Source organism: Phalacrocorax carbo, chromosome 18 (genome assembly GCF_963921805.1).
Source record: "Phalacrocorax carbo chromosome 18, bPhaCar2.1, whole genome shotgun sequence".
In the NCBI taxonomy this organism is placed as follows: domain Eukaryota; kingdom Metazoa; phylum Chordata; class Aves; order Suliformes; family Phalacrocoracidae; genus Phalacrocorax; species Phalacrocorax carbo.
The window spans coordinates 5,071,345-5,091,915 of record NC_087530.1 but is presented as its reverse complement, the minus strand read 5'-3'; the positions used below and the strand labels follow the sequence as shown (position 1 = coordinate 5,091,915).

General features: G+C 54.2%; 2 protein-coding genes across 5 annotated transcripts in view; one reads left to right on the top strand and one right to left on the bottom strand.

Moving 5' to 3' along the window:
• The window catches only part of RPL7A (ribosomal protein L7a), a 131,238-nt gene that overhangs the window by 32,836 nt on the left and 77,831 nt on the right, over nucleotides 1–20,571 (top strand). The gene's annotated exons all lie outside the window — the stretch shown is intronic.
• Nucleotides 1–20,571, bottom strand: part of RALGDS (ral guanine nucleotide dissociation stimulator) — a 61,703-nt gene that overhangs the window by 20,345 nt on the left and 20,787 nt on the right. For 2 of the 4 annotated variants that reach the window (XM_064469144.1, XM_064469147.1), the window contains exon 1: nucleotides 5,345–5,668. The exons of the other annotated variants lie outside the window; for them this stretch is intronic. In XM_064469144.1, coding sequence (XP_064325214.1) covers nucleotides 5,345–5,533 — 189 coding nt within the window. In that variant the 5' untranslated portion in view covers nucleotides 5,534–5,668. Of the gene's footprint in view, nucleotides 1–5,344; nucleotides 5,669–20,571 lie in introns of those variants that run through there. 4 annotated transcript variants of the gene reach the window in all.

Below are 20,571 nucleotides of genomic sequence, written 5' to 3'. Positions count from 1 at the left end.
AGCGAAACGAGCCGCGCATGTGCCCCTCTGCATGTGCTTAATCTCCACTGACATTTAGCTGTCACATAACTCCTGACCCTCAGGTATGTTAGAGAGAAACTCGCAGCGATTACCTAACGTAAAAGCTCTGCCCTATAAGAACCTGCACCAATGCAGCCCTGGGAACGTAACCAAAGGCTTTCGAGATTATTTGCATAAATCATAAAACCAAAACAAAACCACATAGAGAGAGACAGAAGTTTTAGGTGTTAACAGAGTTGCCACTTCATTGCACCGAAGGAGACCAGTGTTTGCTCACTGCAGCCCACGTGACAGCATGACCCACGCAGAGATTTAGGAAAGGACTTTACTGTCGCCTCTGGGAGAGCTGTTCCCCAGCGTTAGAAGAACAAAAGGCCCATCCACAAAAGCCCTTCTGCAAACACCAGATTACATATGTGAGCAACGCCACTCCCGTGCTAGCCCGCGGCGTGCGCTCGGAGCAGCTTCGCCGTGCAGAGCCCTTGCACCTCTGCCCCTGCCCCGATCCCCTCTCCGTGTCCCCATGCAGGCGGCCAACCTGCGATGCAGAGCCCCCGCGGAGCGGCTGGGGTTACTCCACGGCTGAGCTCAGCGCTCCGTTTCCCTAACGACTCCGGAGCAAAGTCCCAATGCATCTTTACTGGAGGTCCGTGAGCAGGTGGGGCTGCTGTGATGTGCGGGCGGGTCCTCACACAGGGACAGAAATAAGACAAACCAAGGACTGAAGCAGCCAGACAGCTCACTTCTTCCCCTGCTGCCAGTCTTCCCAGGCAGGCACGCTCCAGCCAGAGGCTGCAATACGGTTTCAGTGCGATGCTTAACAGGTCTCCCTGGGCACCAAGTCCCTCCTCGTAAGAGCCCTCATGCCAGCCTCACCTTTCAGCCTACAGACGCTGCTCGCTACAAGTGAAGATCCCACAGATCCCTGCAGCGAACGACACACATTTCAGACCGGCCAAGGATGCTGCTGTTGGGTCCAACCCAACACCACACACGCTAACAGCACGGGATGAACAGGTTCATCTATGGAGGGTATGAGTCCTACAACTCAACTCTCTCTCCCCAGGGCCCAGTTGATGCTTGAAATCCCAACCCCACAGGTGCCATCCCACCGAAGCAATGCACAAACTCTGACTGGCCGTGAGCTGTGCCGGAGCCCCTGGCCCCCCTGCCAGCAGCTCGGCCGGCTTTGTATCCAAATCCTGCTCCTTAGCAACGACATTTTTTTCCCCGCTCTTGGTGGGTCCATGGGAGATGAAGAAATATTTGAGAACTGAAACAGCCCTGCTGCAAGTGTGTATTTAAATAAAAGGAACACATCCACTTGAAAGCCAGTCACTAGGCAGCTCTGGAGATAACTGCGTTAGAGAAAGTACAAGCAGGGGATGCTCAGCCTTTAAATGTGGTCTAGAGTGACCTAAATAAGCTCTTTGCTCCTTCAATTACACGACCCTCAGGGGAGAGAGCGGCCGGCAATTAGAGAGCCCGAAAGGGTGATGGAGGAGGCACTAATGGTGAAGCTCTTCCTATGGCTGGACCAACTCAGGTGGCCCTAAAGACAGGCCGTGCTCTGGCCCTAACTGTGGGGTGGCCACAGCCACCCCAGCTCCAAAACCGTGGTGCCAGCTGAGCGAGACCCATCCCCGCAGGCAGAGCTGCCCTGATGCTCTTTTTGCACATCCCACCCCACACCTGGGCACACAGAAGCATGGAAATCCTCCAAGACTGCACTAATTGCCCCTGCCTGATAATCCCACCTCGATAGCTAGAAAATAGGTGGCTGTAACAGAGCAATAGCGTGATCTGGGGGGTCTGGAGCACCCTGAACTGCAGCACGGGACCTCCTGCCTGCCCCATTGCAGGGAGCCCCAGGAGTGAAGCCGGGGAGCAGGGGTGCCTGGGGGGGCGTTGCTTGTCCAGCCTGCAGATCAACAAAGATTTTAGTTTCCAGGGCTGCCAGTCTGGTACTAAACCCACTAAAACCTCAGCAAGGTCCTAGTACAGGAGGGTTTCCCACCCCTATGGAAACATGGCACGGCAGCCTCTGAGTAACATGATCCTTATACAAACACATCCAGAAACCTCTCTCCAGCTTCTCTCTAACCATATCAAATAATAATAATAAAAAAAAATCCCTCCCACCTCTTCTGTTATTCCCACCCTGCAGCAGCTCCCAACAATCAGCATCTCAGCCTGCTGCCGGCCTCTCCAAACCCTTCTGGAAGGGAGCCAGAAGGTAGGTCCCCCATCCAAGAAACACCAACAGATGATGTTCATCTGGCAAATTGCAAGGGGCATATCAGGTTGTGCCTGGGGGAGGAGAACAGGCTGGGAGAAAAGGATCTTCTTCCAAAGGCACCATAGGAAGCTAAAAGAAAATGGCTTTTAAGAGGTATCTTTGCCCCTCCCTCGCCTCGTTCCCAGCTGTAGAGAACAAGCACTGACCTCCAAGGCATGTGGGCTGAGCAATTCAAGTTTTCGAGGATACGTTTAGCAACTGTAAATCTCCCAATTGTTCAGAAAACAAATAAGAGCCAGAATAGCAAGGACACAAGCTTTTTTTGATATGCGTCAGCCCAGCCACTTGTCTAGGAGTTTGGCAAACATCAGTCTCATGAAAGTTTCAGTCTGTGTCATCTGCAGTGGTGTTTACAGCACACTTATCCAGCGAGGACCAGGAGGAGGGCCACCAAATTCACTTTGTGGCTGCCACTGGACAGGAAAGACTGACACTTGCTGCTGATTTGGGATGGATTAGAAATGGAAAGGTCAAACCAAAAGGTCTGAAAAGCTGTTCTCTTGATCCCTCACTTAAGACAGGTTAAATTTTCCATTCCCTGTGGTTAAAATCCTGGTGAGAACACTTGGCAACATGAGGCCATGAGACCTTTGGGTAGGACCTCAAAGCGATGCCTGGGCGATCGATACTGTTGCTGTGGGATACAGGGCAAGGTCTGCCCTGCTGACATCTGCGGGGGCTCAGTCGAGGAGTGGAAAAAGAGATCCGCATTCCCTGCAACCTGCCCAGCAGCTTTCCAGGGATCCTCTATTCCCTGTGGGACCAGACTATCCACCCCATAAGCTGGTACAGCTCCACCAAAACCAGCTCCGTCCCCGCGCAGGGGACGTGCCGAGCCTGGGAGGCACATCACCCTTTGGCGGAGGCAGCAACCCCGGGCTCCCACCGTGGACATGGGCACTGGCGGCAGTGCTGCGGGGCTGTTAACGGGGGTTAGCAAAACACTGAACGTCTCCAGGGGTTTTCTTATTCAAATAATCTGCCTTTTCCTCCCAGCGTGCATCTTGCAAAGTAACTCTACCCGAGGATTATAACCACACCAGGCTGCTGCTAGGACAGTTGTCACGACACTGTTTTTTCTTTCCCTTTCCCCAGTCGTGCACTGTAATGCCGGCAGGCACAAACCGCCCGCAGGGCTTAAGCAACACAGAGGCCCTCGCATGGGAACCCACTGGAGGTTAATGGCTCTCTAAGCATCTCAAAGCTGCTCGGGAGGCAGCAGGCCACTACACACCACTCTGGGATGCACCTTTCCTTACTGTCACTTACAAATGGATGGTACAAAGAAAGGAAAAATTCAGGGCTGGGAGGAAAAGCCCAAGCGATGAGATACTGGGATTGTGCTCTGACCATTGCGCAGCACAGACCCACGTACAGCCCAGAGCAGAAACCTGGGCAAAGATGACTTCAGAGGAGGTCCATCGGGCCATTGGCTCTCTCCACTGTGCTCAGGTGAGCGGGGGCTTGCTCAGGGCCAGCAAGGGCCATGCAAAGCCACCCTCAGCCCCAGTGACTCTTCCTTTGCAGCCCCCGTCGCCCAAGATGCTGCCAAAGCCTCACCCAAGCTCCGGAGCCTCCTCCGGCCGGGGTGCACGGGGCTCGCATGAGCCAGGCAGCCTCTCCCCTGGGGTAAGAGCAGCACACCACATCACCCCTTCTTGTCCTCCCCACTCCTCTTGCTCTCCCTTCCAAAAGCACGGCCCCTCGGCCTCCCGGAGCGCGGAGGGCCGGAGAGGCTGGACTTCCTGCCAGGCATAACACGAACCAGATGATGTACTCCAAACAATGTCAGTACACCCACCCCCAGGAGAGAGCGGCAGGGAGGGGAAAGGGGGGAAAATAAGCTGGATGGAGCTTTCATGAACTCTCGGCAGAGCTGATGAGCTCCTGCCATCAGGCCAGAGGTGAAGCGATACAGCCGGAGCCTGAGATAATCCCTTCCCGTCTGTGGCTGACCAGCACTTTCCATCACAGGTTACGGGGTAGATCGTTCAGTGCTGGGAGAAGGAGCCGCCACCCCTGAAATGCTGGCTGCCCTCCCCAGCTATCTGCACAGTAACTCAAAAAGTTTTAGCGGTGATTCCCCTCCTCCGCCACCCCCCTCCAGCGGGAAGCATCCAGAGCTGAGAAGCACATCTGCAGCTGGCTCTAAATCCCAGCAAACCCAGACTCGGTGACCCTGGCTGGTATTAACCCCTGCACGACCAGCACGCCGTGCAGGCTGGCCCACAGGGCTCGGATGCTGCCGCGAAAGCACCACCTCTGAATGACAAAACCTTCCTCCAGCTGAGCTTCTCCTAACACGCCGTTTGCTCAGAAACCATGACATTCCTGGCACGCCGAAGATGATCATGATCCATCGTGATGATGCCAAAAGGCACAGCTCTGACTCAATTATTTTAGGCGCCTCCACACACAACTGCCATCAACAAACCACTCGGGTTGAGACCTCCAGGGGACCCGTCCGACTCTGAACCGCCCTAAGGTCAAATCTAAAGAAGCACAAATATTTTGCATCCTCCAGCAAAGTCCTCCCGATGCCCGTAACCTTCCCAGAGGATGCTTTTGTGGTTTGGACAAGCCTGAAGACTTTACGAGCAGCTCGAATCTGAGCAGACTCCTGCCTCCAGCAGCCACAGTCGCAAATAAAATATTAAAAGCCCCCGGTTTTAGCAATCTACCCCCTTCTCCAGTTGTCCTGAGGGAGAGCGTCTCTGCTGGGGGAAACCATAGAGAGTCTGGCGGCCTGCCTGCCAGTCAATGGCACAGGGACACACAGCAAAGAACACAAGGAGGGACACCCGTTTATTAAATCAAATGAAACAGCACTATGTGTAGCAGACTGCGCGCAGCCATCCCCTTAGCAAACTGCGGGCCGGCTTTGGCCAGCGAGGCGCAAAACCCCAAACTAGAAGGGGGGTTCTCCGGGGCCCGCTCCATGCTCCCACCCCGCAGCGGGCTGAGCCCCCCCAAACTCACGGCAGCAGCGACGCGCCGCCCTCCCATCCCCACGGCCGCACTCACCTCCAGCGGCGGCAGGTCGGGGTCGAGCTGGGTGAAGCTGTGCAGCACCACGGGGCTGCTCTCGCCGGCCACCTCCAGCCTCACGCCGCCCCAGAGGCTCCGCGCCCGCCGGCAGCCCTCGAAGAGCCTCTCGGCGGCGGGGGCGGGCGCGGCGGCGCGGTGCGGGGGGACTCGCCGCCGGCTCACCATGGGCAGCGCCCCCGCATCCCCGGCGCCCCGCTCCGCCGGCCCCGCCAGCGCCCCCGGGGCGGCCCAGCGGCGGGAGGGGGACGGATGGATGGGTGGATGTTGCGGGGGGGATGGCGGGGAGAGGGGGAGAGCCGTGCGGGGAGGGAGGGAGAGCCGTGCGGGGAGCCCGCAGCGGCGGGGCAGGCACCGGGGAGCCCGCAGCCGCCCCCGCCGAGCAGCCTGATGTCACCGCCGGGGCCGGGAAAGGAACCGACGAAGCTGTAAAACCAGGCACTGGATTTCCTCCCGCAGCCTCCGCCCGCCCCGGGGGCCGGCCCGGCTCGGAACGGCCCGGCCCCCGCGGGAGGGGGGACGCGGGCAGGCGGGAGCTGGGGGTGGCGGGGACAGGCAGGGGCCGGGGGGAGCAAAGCTCGGGGGGCACCGAGATGGGGAAAGGAAAGGGAGGGGCGACGCTCACCCGAGACCGAGCGGGGGTTTAACCAGGGTGGGCAGGAGCAAAGCTATACAGGTGACAGGACCCTGGTATCAACCAGATGTTGGTACAGCACCTAGCTCCGGGGTTCACACACAACCCCCCACCCCCAAAAAAAAGTATTAAATTCAAGTGCATCAGTATTAACAGCATGTGTTTTTGCCTGAACGGACAAGCCATAACTCATCACATGAGCTCAGCCCCCCACCAACAGTGCCGTGGGTGTGCAGAGCACTGCCCAGCCCTTCAGCTGGGCTTTATGGGGGCTGTGGGGGCAGCGTCCCCCAGAGAGGTGAGGGAATGTGACCAAGGCCCCACAGCAAGTCAGTGCTGGGAGCCGGGTCTGGCCCCTTCCCCATGCCAGGCCCCCGATGCCTGGGCAAAGGGGAGCGTGAGGACCAGGACACTTGTGCTTGGCCCAGCGGGGACTCAGGGAAAGTGAGACAGGCCTGGCGGACAGCAGGGCTGCAGATCCCGCTTTCATGAGGCCCTGAGCCTCCAAGACGATGCTAAAATCCTGCAACATAATTTTGTTTTCAGAGGCAAGGAGAAATGGGCAAAAACTGTTTGTCATTCGTCATCCCCCTGAGCTGAGCACGGCGTGCTCTCACCCTCCCCTGGCTCTTCCCCTTCCCTCCTCACACGCTGCCCGTAGACTGTATCACAGGGTCCGGGCAATTGCTGCTGACAACACCAAAACCCAGACTTTTATGCCTCAGCTCCCTGCGCAGCTGAAATAACATCAGCCTCCCAGGGCCTTCCAGCCCCGCAGCTTTATTTCCAATGAGAACATGATGCCGAGGCTGGCACATCCAGCTTTGCCGAGGGCACCGGCAGCTCCTGCCTGGGCAGGAAAGGATTAACAAAGCTGCCAGGGATGTGAGCCGCTTCAAACTTGAAAGTTTACCAGGCAGGAGGATGAGCCAGGATAATGTGGGCTATTGTCCTGCTTATCTGGAGCCGCAAAGGGTCAAGGGCACTTCCCAGGACACGCTGGGAGAGGGGACCCAGCCCTGCACCAGGGCCTCGCACTGCCCAAGGCAGCCCCACACCTTCGGGACACTCTCTTGGGGGCATAGGGATTTTAACAGCACCCGGGCACAGAGCCACGGCCCTGATCCCTGCCCAGGTCACCCCGCAGGGCCGTTCAGGTCACCGGAGCTCTCTCTGCTGTGGAGAGGATGTGACGATGCTCTGCACAGAGGTGTCCCTAGACCCACTGGCGCGTCATGCGGAAACTGTGTGATACTGCAAGGTGTGCTATGAAGTGAGATCTGTGGCATGCATCGTTTCACTCGGTACATACAGAAATCAGAGGCAGCGCCCAGTTCTCTAGCAGAAATCGGCGTTGCCTCTCCAGGCTGTAGGGTCTTTGGGAGGGAGACTCTGCTTTTCTTCAGTGTTTATCTCTTCGGGCAGTGTAATCGTGGCCCACCACTGGAATTGCTTGGCACTGCTTGAGTGCACGTAATAAATAACAGCACTACTCATTTTCACTTGGCAAAACCCTTCAAAACCCTCCAGCTTCGTTTGACCTCTACGGAAGGATGCAGCTCTCTGTTTGATGGGCAATTTTCACCGGTCCCTCAGTTGACCACTAAAGATGGTTTCAGGGGAAAAACACTTCTGATAATGGATAATAAATAATATAAGGCAGGAAGGCAACTGTGAGGTTTTAAAAATAGCCAGCCAGTTTCCTTTCTCCTCTCCTGGGAACCTTCTGGGTCTGAAAAGCAAAACACTCAAAGGAGGGTCAGGAGCCCAAGTTCAGGATGTTTGCTCAGCGTAGTTAACCCCAAACACACAGCCATCAGGGGCCACGCTCTTGAAAAGAGTGAGATTCAAAAGAAATAACTTTTCAGGGCTTCTTATTTGCCTCTAAGCAATAGAGCCGAAAGGGAACACCCAGGATCACTCCCTCAGGTTTCTCCCCTACACCCCTAAAGGTCTATAAATTGTTGAAAAACACAATTATTTTATATGCACGTGACTCCAGGAGCAGGTGATTTAAGAAAAGGATCAACGTTGAGCAACTCACTAAAAAAAAATATATAATTAATTTACACTTGTCAAACTCAGCAAATCTTTTCACAACACGCTGAGTGCTTTGCATTGGCGTCAGCCGTGAGCGTCCCATCGACTTCAGCAGGGACAGGAGTAAAGACGAGCGCAGGAACCAGGTGCCGTGGAAAATCCCTTACTTCGTTTCTTTCCGCCACTCTGCAATCAGCTCTCGGCTGAATAAATGCAAACCCATACGGCCAACACTGGAGCACCTACAGATCACAAACCTATGCTGCAGTCTCCAGCCCGCAGCCTTCCCTGCCCGGTAAATAACGTGGAGCGGTCAACTCAGAGAAGCTTTTGCAAACTCTAGGCCAGTTTCACAGTTTAGCTCAATCCATTTGGGTCAGGACCTGCAGATTCAGACCTTAGCTTGTTTCTTAATAACCAGGCTCAGTACGGACCCTGACTCGTCTCACCCTGGCATGTACAAGCTCGTACACGCAGCCTTTCAGCATCCCCCTCAGCTCCATTCTCCAGCCCTCCCAGCAACTGCCCTCCTTTGCTTTCATCTCACTGCTCCACTTCCGAGAAGGGCTTTCCAGTGTATTTCCTACAGGACAAAACTCGTGGTGACCCAGTTCCTGTGCTCTATATTGCTGGGTTGGTTTTTTCCCCCACCTCCATCAGGCCACGGGCATCACTCAGGAATGCTTTCACAGGGGTTGCTGCCTGCAAACACTGCCAGTGCCCCTGCCACTGCCCCAGGGCACGCACTGGCACCGCCTCCCAAAACCCATGTTTTCTTTGAGCATCAGTGATCCTCCAGCAGGACAGACGCCAGAGCAGAGAACTGAAAAAAGCTGATCTCAGCCCTGAGCACGGAAGGCAAGAATCAGCCCCCACAGCCTCTAGCCGAGCCCCTCTAGAGCATCGCACACCACCAGCTTTGGCTGTTCGACAGGCGAGCGAACCAGGACCCAAATGAGCAGCCTCCGACGGGAATCAGGCTGGTTTATGTGGGAGTTGCAACATTATCCAGCCTCTGTCCCAAGCTCTGGCACCGACTCACGAGGCGCGTCCAGTAAATCCCCACAGTGCTCTGTGTCAGGCCGCTCGCTATAAAATGGAGACGATAATACTTCCTTCTATTGTAGGGCCCGGGGAAGCCCTTTTCGTTGCTGTTTTGTAAGGTACCTTGGAGAAAAAGCGCTACTGATTGAAAAGAATTGTTAACTAAAAGTCAGGCTGTTCATCACACTTGCATTGAGTCCTAACTCAAAACTTGTTGGACATTCAGATTTTAATTTGAGAGACTCTCATTTCCACTGCCCAGGCTCAGCTGGAAGATTATAATAATAATAATAAACAACTAGTACTCTCTTCTACGTGAGGACCAGGAAACTCCGAGCTTGTGCAAGAGGAAAAATGATGTCACTGCTCCGGTCAGTCCAACTGGTATATAGACATTGGATTAGAGCTCCCAAAATTTGGGGACCAACAGATCACAGCCAGCCCTCAGCCTCTTGGAGACCCAATTCTCACTTGCAAACACAACCAATGTCCCTATTTAACCAGATTTTTAGGGGAGTGTCACATACCATGTGCCATGGCTTAGAGCAAGCATGGATTTTAGGAAATTCGCCGCCGAATATTTCAGCTCCAGGGCAGCTGGATCCCTTGCTCTGCCTCCAGGTTTTGGGTGTTTCTCGGGGCCGTTTCCCCGGCCGATCAGGCGCTATGAACTCTTTGTGCTGGCAGGGAGGAAGGCTGACTCAGGCTCTCCTGCACTTTGTGCCCCTTCTGCCGGTGGCACCTGTTCTCCAGCTGCAACACCCCCTCCTCCCCACGGCCCCCCATGGGTAGCTACCGATTAAGCACCGGGTTAATTCAGGAACGCAGCTCTCCTCCAGCCTCTCTGAAGCACGCCAAACGTCTAACGCAGCAAGGCAGGCTCCTAATTATTGTCAGTTCCTAGGAGAGGAAGCACACCAAATCCCCGGGCAATTAGGATCTAAAACTCTCCATCCAGCTATTCTGTGTTTCATTTCCTGCAGCCCCTGTGCACAGCTGGGCTACAGCATCTCCTGCGGAGACTGCCGACTCCTGAAGCTCAGCAATGGTGATGCAATTACACCACAAGCCTTGAAGAATCAGGAGCTTGCAGGAATATTTCTCCTATAACTTGCTTCTTATGCCATCCCCTTGGCCGTAGTATTTGAGCATCTTCCATTAGGGCAGCAAGTGACAACACAAACCTTTGTTTTTCAAGCTTGCTGACCTCTAAAAACTCAGCAGAACACGGTCAGCGTGGGGGGCAGGGGGAAATCAAGCCACTTTCTAAGAAACAACTGACCACAGCACTCTTTGTGCAGGCATTGCTGGGGAAAGGTGCCCTGACTCCTTTGCAGCAAAGTGCCACACAGCCATTTACAGCGAAAAGAAAATACGCAGAAAAGATAAGAGGCAAAACACAACTACTAACATTAAAATATGCCCAGAAAGCCAAAGACAACAGGGTCCATCTTGTGAAAAGCACCAAGAGACCTTACAGCATTTTGCAGGTGGCAGGAGGATGCGGCAAACCAACCACAAAAGCTTGCCCAGAGCTCGCTGTTTCGAGAGGATCATAAAACACCCAGTGAGTTTTGTTACGGACCATCCCCACATCGAGAGGGAGCTGCAGCTGCGGGTCGCAGCGTTTTCCTTTTCCACGTGCTTTTTCTGCTGCCGTCCGCGGCGCTCCCCCGAGTACAGAGTTCAGCAGGCATTAAGCTGCTGAAGCCTGACATGCTGCAGACACGCCAGAGCTCCTCTGGTAAAGACTATTATTTCTTGAGCTGTTTGTCTTTAAAGGCAGCTTTTATCTCCCTATCACCTTTCTCCCAGAATGTTTCAGTCAGCTCTTACCAAACACCACCTAAGGTGCTTGTAACCAAAAGAAAAACAGGAAAAACATTTTTTCTGTGTCGCTTAGTGATCACCGTATGAGCAGTTCAAGACTCCCAGGTGCTCAGTGTTATGGTAATTCCCATCCCTTGCTTGCATGGGTCCTCTGCATAGCAGCGGGGAAAAGAAAAAAAAAAATCACCGTTAGAAAAGAGAAGAAAGGTTATGAAGCTACAAAAATTGGCAGGGAAAGATGGGAATGGGTGTAGCCCCTGAAGATTGAGGAAACTCCTTTCTGAAATCAAAACAGCCCTTCTCATCTACCAGAAAAATAAGATGACCCAGTGAGATTTCATTACATATTGGAAACACGTATCTGTGATCACAGATGTTGGGTAAGGTCCAACGGCAGCAGTTTCATTGGCAAAGCACCCCAAGCCTCGCAGGGTCCCCCAACAAGTCCCCCAACAGCTGGAGTCACTTTCCCCACAGCCAGTGCAGCACCCCGAGAGCCCCTCGCTTCCCGGAGGGCACCCCGAGCGCTGCCAGCCCGTCTTGCTGTGCTCAGACACAGAGCGGCCAGGGGCTGTGCGGATGCACAAAGCAAAGTCAATCTGCCTCCCCGCCACGACGCTTCCCGAAAGAAACTCAACCTTTCAAGGAATCGCCTGGGCATAACTTATTCCCTTTACTACAGCCTTCAGCGAGGGAGGTTGTGCGTTGGATTTTCTGTGCATGTGGCTGTTCCTCCCTCCAGCACCTTCATGCCGTGCTACCGGGGCCAGACCGGGAGCGCTAGATCAGTTCAAAACACTGCTCTGTTAAATATGCAAAATATGTGCTGCAACAACTGGATGGTGCCTGCCTACGAAACAGGGAGCAGCATCACCCGCCGTTACAGCTTTGGGATGCTCATGTCTTTGCTTGTGTAGAGCTGAGCAGCCTCATCCTCCCCCAAACCACCTTTCAGCCTAGCGCAGCCCCTTCCAAATCACCCGGACAGCAGCAAGGACGCTCCGTGGCCAGGCTCGTGAGCTCAGGTAGAAAAGAAACAGAACAAGGCTCTGTTTCTGCTCACCTTTCAAAAATACATTCAAGGGCAGGCAGTACATTCTTCCACCGACGATAACCAGCCAAAATGACACGTTCAGCTGAATCGTGTAAAAGGAGACTCTCAGAAACAAGAGGCTCTGGCAACAAATCAATAGAGAAATCCCAGCTGATAACGAAGACACTTTGCTCGGCAGAGCGCCTGTCCTCATCATCAGCTCCTATCCTGGCACGTTCTCTAGCCCTGCTCTCACTCCTGCCTTCCCTGGCCGACGCAGGTGTGCTGCTGCAGCCACAAAGCGACACGTACACCTGCGCCACCTGCACCAGACAGACAGGGAACTCGAACCAGCCTTTAGGTCTCGCTCTCCAGCCAGGGGAGCAGAAAGGCAACTTTATTCTGGCTCTCATCCCACTGGCTCTCCTCCTGGGCGAGAGAAGGTGGAGAGAGGCTCGCCCGCAGCCCTCTGCCTGGGTGATAGCTCCTACCAGCACGTATGGGGCACTGCTGAGCATCTGCACTTGCGTTACGGCTGGGAACGTGCTCTGACCCCACACTGCTTGCTCTCCCTTGGGACAGGGATGCAGGTTTGCATCTGCGTGACTGCCACGACTAATGGAAATGCTGCCCCAGCACGCTCAGACTCAGCTCCCTGAACCTGATGAACATCACACGTTACCCTGTCACTGGAACGATGTGTTTGAACGCACATAGGGGAGGGAACTGAGCCACGAAGCTGCTAAGAAGACCACGAGAAAAGCAATGCCATAGCACAAGCACAGGGAAGCAGCACATAGAGTTGGTATGTCGCACAAGATTAAGTTATGTCCCAATCCAGATTAAACATGGCAGCCAAACAGGCTGCAAGATGCTGGCCTGCAGCGCCAAGCTGATCTGAAGAGCTACAGGTAGCAAAACACAACAGATTTACACATAGCCTAGGTTTAGTACAGAGAGTTAGCCCAGTACAGGAATAAGATGGAACAGATTTAAATGCCTGGAAATAAATGAAGCAAGAGGAAGGTGTACCACACACATAACGTTAACGACACAAGTAAATAACTGAGGTTACTTAAAATAAGAAATCCAGTTAAACAGGAACAAAGCCCCTTAATGGGGGCTATGGAAAAGGATGCTCTAACAATAGTCCTGTATCTCCTTTGGCTGCACAAACGTCAGGGAAAGCATATATCAAAACCCGGACACGTCGGAAAGCTGCTGTGAAAGCTGTAGGAAAGCTGACTTGATTTGAAGTGAGGAGTGAAACCTTGGAGCCAGGCTCTGGCAGAGAAAGAGGCTGATGTGATTGAAAGTGAGCAGCCGAGAGAGGAGCCAGAGGGCCCAGAGCAGCCGCGGGGATGAGGGAGAGGAGCTGCAGCAGGAGCGCGGCAGGAGCGACGTCCAGCAGCTGGACCAGCAGCCAGCGCGCCCGGGTGCTTGCTGACACCGCGCGGCCCCTGCCAAGTCATTTGGGCCAAATTCACCTCAGTCTGGGCTGGGACGCAGTGAGTGGGCATGAAAATATTCTGCTTTAACAGCCTGAATACACACTTGCTGGTGTCGGCCACGTGAGAGTCAGGAAAAGAGGCTGGCGAGAGCTGGAAAGGGTAAGTTTCACTGCCCAGCCCCGAGTGGGTTACTGCAGAGATGAAACACACAGTCACATGGCTGAAAAGTCAATTAAGAATTGTAAAAGTCTTTTAGCATTCCCAGGTATTGTGAGACCCTCAGACAAAGGATGTTTAAATAAAATTATTTTCCCTTTGGTAATTACCACTTTAAAAGGTTTCCGCTCCGCATTGTTTTAGCGGGGGAAGTTATTCCAGCGCCTCGCTCAATGGCCAGCAAAATTCTTTTTGTTGTGGGTTTTTGGCAGAGGAGCAGTGTTCTTCCAAACAATACTGTACGCCAGTGGCCGAGGGCCAGATTTATCTCTGGGTTACAGTGGCACAAATATCAACAAACTCAGCGAGCGCCGCTGAGTCACACCGTGGCGCTGAGTCCGGCCGCGGCGCTGCTGACCCTCCCGACTTTTTTTACCTTCGGTTCCATGATTTATGCTGGTTTTCCTTCAAGTCTTGGCTCCGGGGGTCACATTGAGTGCTGAAGAATTTCAGTTTTCATTAAAATAAAAAGGTCATCCCGTGAGCACTGAAACTACTTGTGTTGTTTCCTATGGTTTTGTGTCTCGAGATGGTCTTTGGTGCCTAAAAATGTATGAACTGAGAATGAAAATGTTTTTGTGGTTAAAGCGTTTGTAAGAAGCATCTCCCACGTGGATCTGCTGGTGTCTAATAATACATGAACTCATGCTACAGATGTTCTAGGGCATTTACAAGATTCTTTTCCTCCTCTCAACCATCTCGTTTCATGTATTTGCATAGACTTAATTATCTGCGAGCCCTCGGTCAAATTTGCATGAAGCAGGCCGGCAGGTTCAGAAGCCACTTGGGGAGAGAGGACACAGGCAGACAGACACTGTGATGGCATTAACCTCATTTTGGCAGGAAATTAGATTTTAAGAATTTTCTGCCTCTCTCACCGAGGGGAAAAAAAGCTAGAAAACATGACCCAAGCATTTGCAGGGGTGTCAGGGACCAGACGACGAGTGAAACAAGCTGCTACCTAAAGGGTCTCATCCAGCTTCAGTGAGGCTTTCTGCAGCAGTGAGGCAGCATCCTGCCCCCGATGAGCTTCTCCTGTCTTCGACTCTCACGGCACAGGAAAGATGGGCTGATTAATCCATTCCTGAGCGGCCAGCATCGCTGCACGTCAATTTTTTTTTAATCTCAGCAGTGAACATTATATACGTATCGATGGTTAATTACCCATTGCTGTTTGTGAAGCGCTGGTAAGGAGCTGTGTCAGCGTTTCCATTACACATGGGTGCGCAACCCAGGGGCACGCAGGTGCGACACCAGCTGGGGCAGGCACTAAGTCACCTTTATGCAAAAAACCTGGAAATTGAGGTTTGTCGTAGGTCTTGGATGGAGTCTGGTGCCACGATGGGACAGGCTGGACAGTCAGCAGCAGCCAGGGCCCTGACACTTGGAGACAGGGCCCTGCCTTGTGCTGACCCCAAAATAAATGGGGATGGGTGGGCTGGGCCAGTCCCCCCCAGGGGCAAGGGCTGTGGGTGCAGAGGCATCAAGCCCTGCGCAGTGGGAAAAGGTGGAGCTCCGCACCGTAGCTTGCCCGTCTCCTCCCCTGTTTCCCCCATCCCTCCACCAAATAGAAAGGGAAATCCGGGATTTTCAGCTGCTTTTGATTCCCTCTTGCTCCGCACACAGCGGGGCGGGAAGGGATTATTCTCCATTTCCTGGCTCCAGCCAGCTCCAAGGGCTGCCCAGGCAGGACCCCCCGGCTCAGGGGCTCCCCGACCCACGACGCTGCCCGACCCCGCACTGCTGCAACAGCTGACTCCATCCCGCCTCCCCCTGCCCTCGGCACATCTCCCCGGAGCCCCCGATGCGCCTCCCAGCTGCTCTGGTCGGTCAGCCTGGGGTCTGGCACTACAAACTGCATTTCTTCTCCTTCCTCACGTGGCTGCAGTTTCCAACTTGTACTTAGTTTCCAGCATGGGAAGCAGAAGTGCTGGGGAGGGCACTATGAAGAAAGAAAAAACCCAGACTCTCAGATCAATGCGCACAGGAGGCTAAAGGGAGAAGAAAAGGATGAGCAGGAAGGGTTTATTTTTAAGGTGGGCTTTTGGGTGCTATTTTCCTGGCAGGCAGGAGACCAAGCTCCCTTGTCCCAGGCCACCGGCACTACTGCGGGTGTTAGCTCTGCATTTGCTTCCCTGTCACCAACATCACAGCCAGACGCTGCCAAGACTGTCACGCTGCTCATCCCAAACAGCTCCTCACCATCTCCGAGACAGGGGCCTGAATCCTGCTGGCTGCCCGCAGGAGCTCACAGCACCCAGCCCCAAATTACAAATGCGGATGGCAGCTGTCAGCAGGATAGGACTGGGGATTCCCCACTCCTGGGCTGCCAGAGGGAGCAAAGACCCGAGGTGTCCAGCCGCCAAGTGCTGCCGCAGCCCCAGCACACCCGGGAACGACCCCACCATGAGCTCAGAGAAGCCAGGAGAGGAACGAGGGCACAAGGCAGAGGAGATACCTGCACGAGCCTGCCCATCAGACGACACAAGAAAAACCAACAAGTCAGCCTTTGGACGTAAACAGCCCTTGGGGTTCATAACATCAAGACTTCACTTTAAGACAGAGGAATTTCCTTACCATAGAGGCACAGAAGATGACAAGCACCTGACGCTGCTCATGGCCAGCATTTGCATGGAGGTAATGCCTAAAAGCCTCAGCCACAGACCACAACACCAGGGTGCACACTGCTGCGCCAGCAACATGCTCCCCTCTCCAGACCGCGTGCGTGATGCCATGCACGTGACTCCAGGAGCCAGGAGTTAAAAATACCAAATATCACAAGTTCTGCCCAAACTGAACCACCAGCCCCTCTGGCCGGTACGTTACAGCATTGTCATATGACAGAGCAAACAGCTCTGGCACCGGGCAGGAGGATCTGGTGAGAGCCATCTTCTTGGGGTGAGATGGAGCCAAGCCTTTCAGCAACGTTAATACTAAAGGAATGCAATTAAAGCACTCCAAGTTCACGACAGACAGAGCCAACACCAAGCTGCAGCGGGCTGTCCTCTGTTACTTGGGCTGTAGCGTTTTACCGTCTCGCAAGCACATCGCACTGAAACCAAAGATGCTATTTACTGATAATAAATGGCACTTGATAGGCAGCACAGTGGCCACATCAAGCTGTTTCAGAGCAGGGCTCCTGGCAGGGTAGTTCCTTAGCATTATTTGAAGCTCGCATGGCTAAATTCAGCCCAATCTGAATACAGCAGCAGGGCCCATCAGCGCTTGGCAATGCTTAAACAAAAGAAAATTGCCGTCTTATCTATGGGGACACTAATGCACGCTGAGGGTCAGGGGATCCCCCGAAGGCATGTGCTGGCTTTGGAGAGGTGCTGAGAGCCCCGAGGCACGTCGGTGCTGGCTGAGGAGCAGCCGTGCAGCGACTGTGTGCCAACGCGAGGACGTTTCACCACGCACTGCAAGAGCGGAGCTTATGTCAGCAAGAAGCGGTGCCACCCATGTCTGCGGCGCAGCCAGTGTCCAGCTCCAGGCATTTAATTGCGCTTCAAGCGCACGCAGGGCACACCTCTGCTTCAGTATTGCCACTGTCAGCTGTCTCAGCTGCAGCATGCTGAGAGTGGTAGCTTGCTGTTTGCTACCAAAACGTGGGGCAAATAAATAGGGCCAGCTCTGACGGAGTCCCTGGATGGGAGATGCCCGTGTGCTGCTGTCACACTTGTGGCTGCGAATGGGGCAAAACCTCCGTTTCCCCTGTGTTTGCAGCTGGCATACTCCGAATCAAGTGGCTGTATCGATGACAGCCTCGTCCCAGGGCCAGCCCCGCTGCAGGATGCGGCATGAGAAGCTGTGCAGAGGAGGGATGGGGCCGCAGAAGACACCCACACCTACCACCTCGTGATCTCTGCTTAGGGAGGGCAAGTTAGCCAGGGCCAAAGTGTCCCTCTTGCAAAGGCTCAAGCAGGCACTGAGCAATTCACCTTCGATTGCCTGTAACATGCCAAACCAGCCAGTAAACCGGATTTGCCTTATTTGAGCACACGCGGGCACCGAGCAGCACTGGCAACCCTCATGGCACGCTCCTGCAACAGCTGCTCCTGCAGGCGCTGCTCTGAGCCCCGACGCAAAGTGACAGATGACAGCAAATCATATTGACGGGCCCTTATTGAATCAAACGGTCAGGAGGCAGCTGCTCTGCGCCCGCTGCCGGGCTGCCATTCGTTGGGGTGCCCGGCCCCGGGATGCAGGGATGGAGCCAACTCCCGCCAGCAGCACGTGGGCACCAGGACCCGACTGTGCATTCTCGGCAGTGCCTGGAGCCATGAAAAGTGCTGTGCCGAGTTCGAGGGTCCCCATGGTATCATCAGGATGAAAAATGAGAGCAGAGAGTGAGAAAGCTGAAAGCAGAGAAGAGACCCCATTTCACCTGGGACAGGGGAAGCGCAATAGGCAGAGCCTGGACCTCTCAGAGATAGGCATCTACTACAGAGTAAAAGCTGCACGAGGAGCAAGCTCCTACATTGACCTTAGATTTCAGACAGAGAAGCTGGTGCTAAAGGACAGAAAGGAAAAGCAAAGCAACAGAGAAACGCTCTGGGATGTCACCTTGAACACCAGTTCAGATCCCTGGCTAGAGATAGGTTGTAACGCAACCAAAATTGGTGGCTTTGCCTTGATTTACACCAGCAGAGGATGTGGCACACTGTGTTTTACCTGGTTTCCTTTGCAGTTTCTGCTCCGCAGCTAGCGCTAGCAAGCACCGATCCAGCCGGGCCACTTACAAAAATACGTTGAAAGCAGATCGATTGAACAATTACTGGAAATGTCAGCTCCTTCTGCACTTGCAATGCATGGAGAATTAGCATTGCTTTAATTGCACCAATAACTCCACTGGAGCAGCAGCGAGAGTCAGTCGGGCAATTCCTGCCCCTGCAGCGGGAGAGCACTGGCGAGCACCCAGCACTGTGGCACATGCAAGGCAGCCGCCCGGAGATGCCACTGCTGTGACCAAGCCTGACGCGTCAGCAAAGCATGGGCCAAGCACGAATGCTTGGCGAGTACCACGTATCTCAAAATCTGCAAACGGGACGTCCCAGAGGCGATCGTGTTTGGGCTGTAAGGACAAACCCTTGGACAGGATGAGCCCCTGAGGCAGGCTGTACCCCAGGGAGCTGCGTCAGACGCTGGTCGAGGCTCCAGAGGTCTGAGTTTTCATTTCACTTTGGCAACCCTCGTCTGCCTGGCTGCATCAACGCAGTCTTGCTAACTGCTTATTTAAAGTGTAACCCTGATATTACTGGCCTGGCACTCCCATGGCTGTATTTCACTTGTTTATTCAATCGAACACAGGCATATGCAGAGTTGAAGACTCTGGACACTTCAGTACCACAGAACCAAACGTAGCAGCAACCACGGACCCTTTTCCCCATCCTTTAAGCCATTGTAAATGCTCAGCTTATCACACCAACCATTCCCCCCACTGCAGCCTCACCAAGGGCTGGAAACGGGGACTGCCACCACACCAAAAGCTCCTGGGACAGCCGCTCAGAGACACTGCCTCTGCCATCAGCCAGCCAAAGGTGCGTGAGGAGCGCTCATCACCTCGCACGTTCACTTTCGCAGCCCGCAGGGGTTTAGCCAGCTCATGGGGCAGTGGTTAGACACCCTCCTGCAGGACCGATAAAACCAGCAGAGAGGCACGGATGCGGCAGAAGGGTTACACACGCTGCCTCGGGGGCTGCGGCAGCACCCCACGGCACTACTGTGCGAGCCACGGACAGGCTCGAAGCTGTCCCGTATGCGCACACAGGGGGTTAGACGGGCTCAGCCCTCAGCCTTGCTGGGGCACTCGCCAGAAGTCCCAAGACTTTACAGCACACTCCTTAATTTCTGCCCTTACAGATGAGAATTTAACCTGGGAAACTTTTTCCAGGTAGTTTTAGTTTCCGCCAAAGAAACCGAGTGACGATTCGCCCAAGGGAAAAGGAGATTTTGGCCAAGAGCAGGGATGGAGGGATTTGTTGTTTTTGACTGTAACTGCGGTCAGGAAACAGTCCTAGTGCTCATTTTCAGCTCCTCCCTCTTGATAACATCTACCATACACAGGCAGTGGAAAAGAAACAGCCTTTGATATAAACACGACAGTTTGATTCATTGCGGGGCTGTTTGCTGCTATCACTTCGCCCCAACACCTGGTGCACGGCCTCAACCTGTGATCGACACAAGCCCCAGCTCCCCGGCCCCGCCTCGGTTAAAGCCTTTCCACCCCCGGAGTGCACAGGCTGCCAGAGCCGCACCGAGGGAGCAGAGGAATGCTGCTGGGGCTGCAGGGGGGGCTGCAACCCACCCCGCTCACCCACTCACCCCACCACTCAAAGGCACCCACTGCAGCGGTACCCCACAGCAACCCCCGCGAAGGAGCTGAGCCCTGCTGACTCACCGCAGGGGAATCATCTACTTCCCAGCCTTGGGGACTGAGCCTTCCAAGCCTGGCGAGGAAGGTCTATTTCCAGCCCCTTTACAGTGCCATAAACAGAATGGCCGTCATCCCGCTGTGGGGCGCAACCACCCAGTGCCGGACTGGATCCCAAAGGTGGCTCTGGTGCCCACTGTCCAAGCAGATCCTTCACCCCTCGGTGCGCGGGACGTAACGCCATTCCCACCCGCTCCGGCAAGGATTCATTAGTTGCCATTTGCGCAGCACTCCAAAGTGATACCGGTGCTGCAGACGGGAACAACGAAGCTGGAAATTAGTAGCTCATTACTGCTGATATGAAAGTTTCTCTTTTGTGTGCCAGAGGACAATATTTCATTCACGCTACCCAGGTTGCAGTCAGCTAAAACACTTAAAGCTCAACTGAACAAGATCTCAGATGCGGCAGGGAACAAACCTGTGCTACAGCAAACCTGGGAACTAATCGTTTGTTCCCATCTCCAGCTCCCCTGAGCCTGGCTCTAAGGTCAAACAAAGCTTTTATCTTCTCCTATATTCCAGTACACT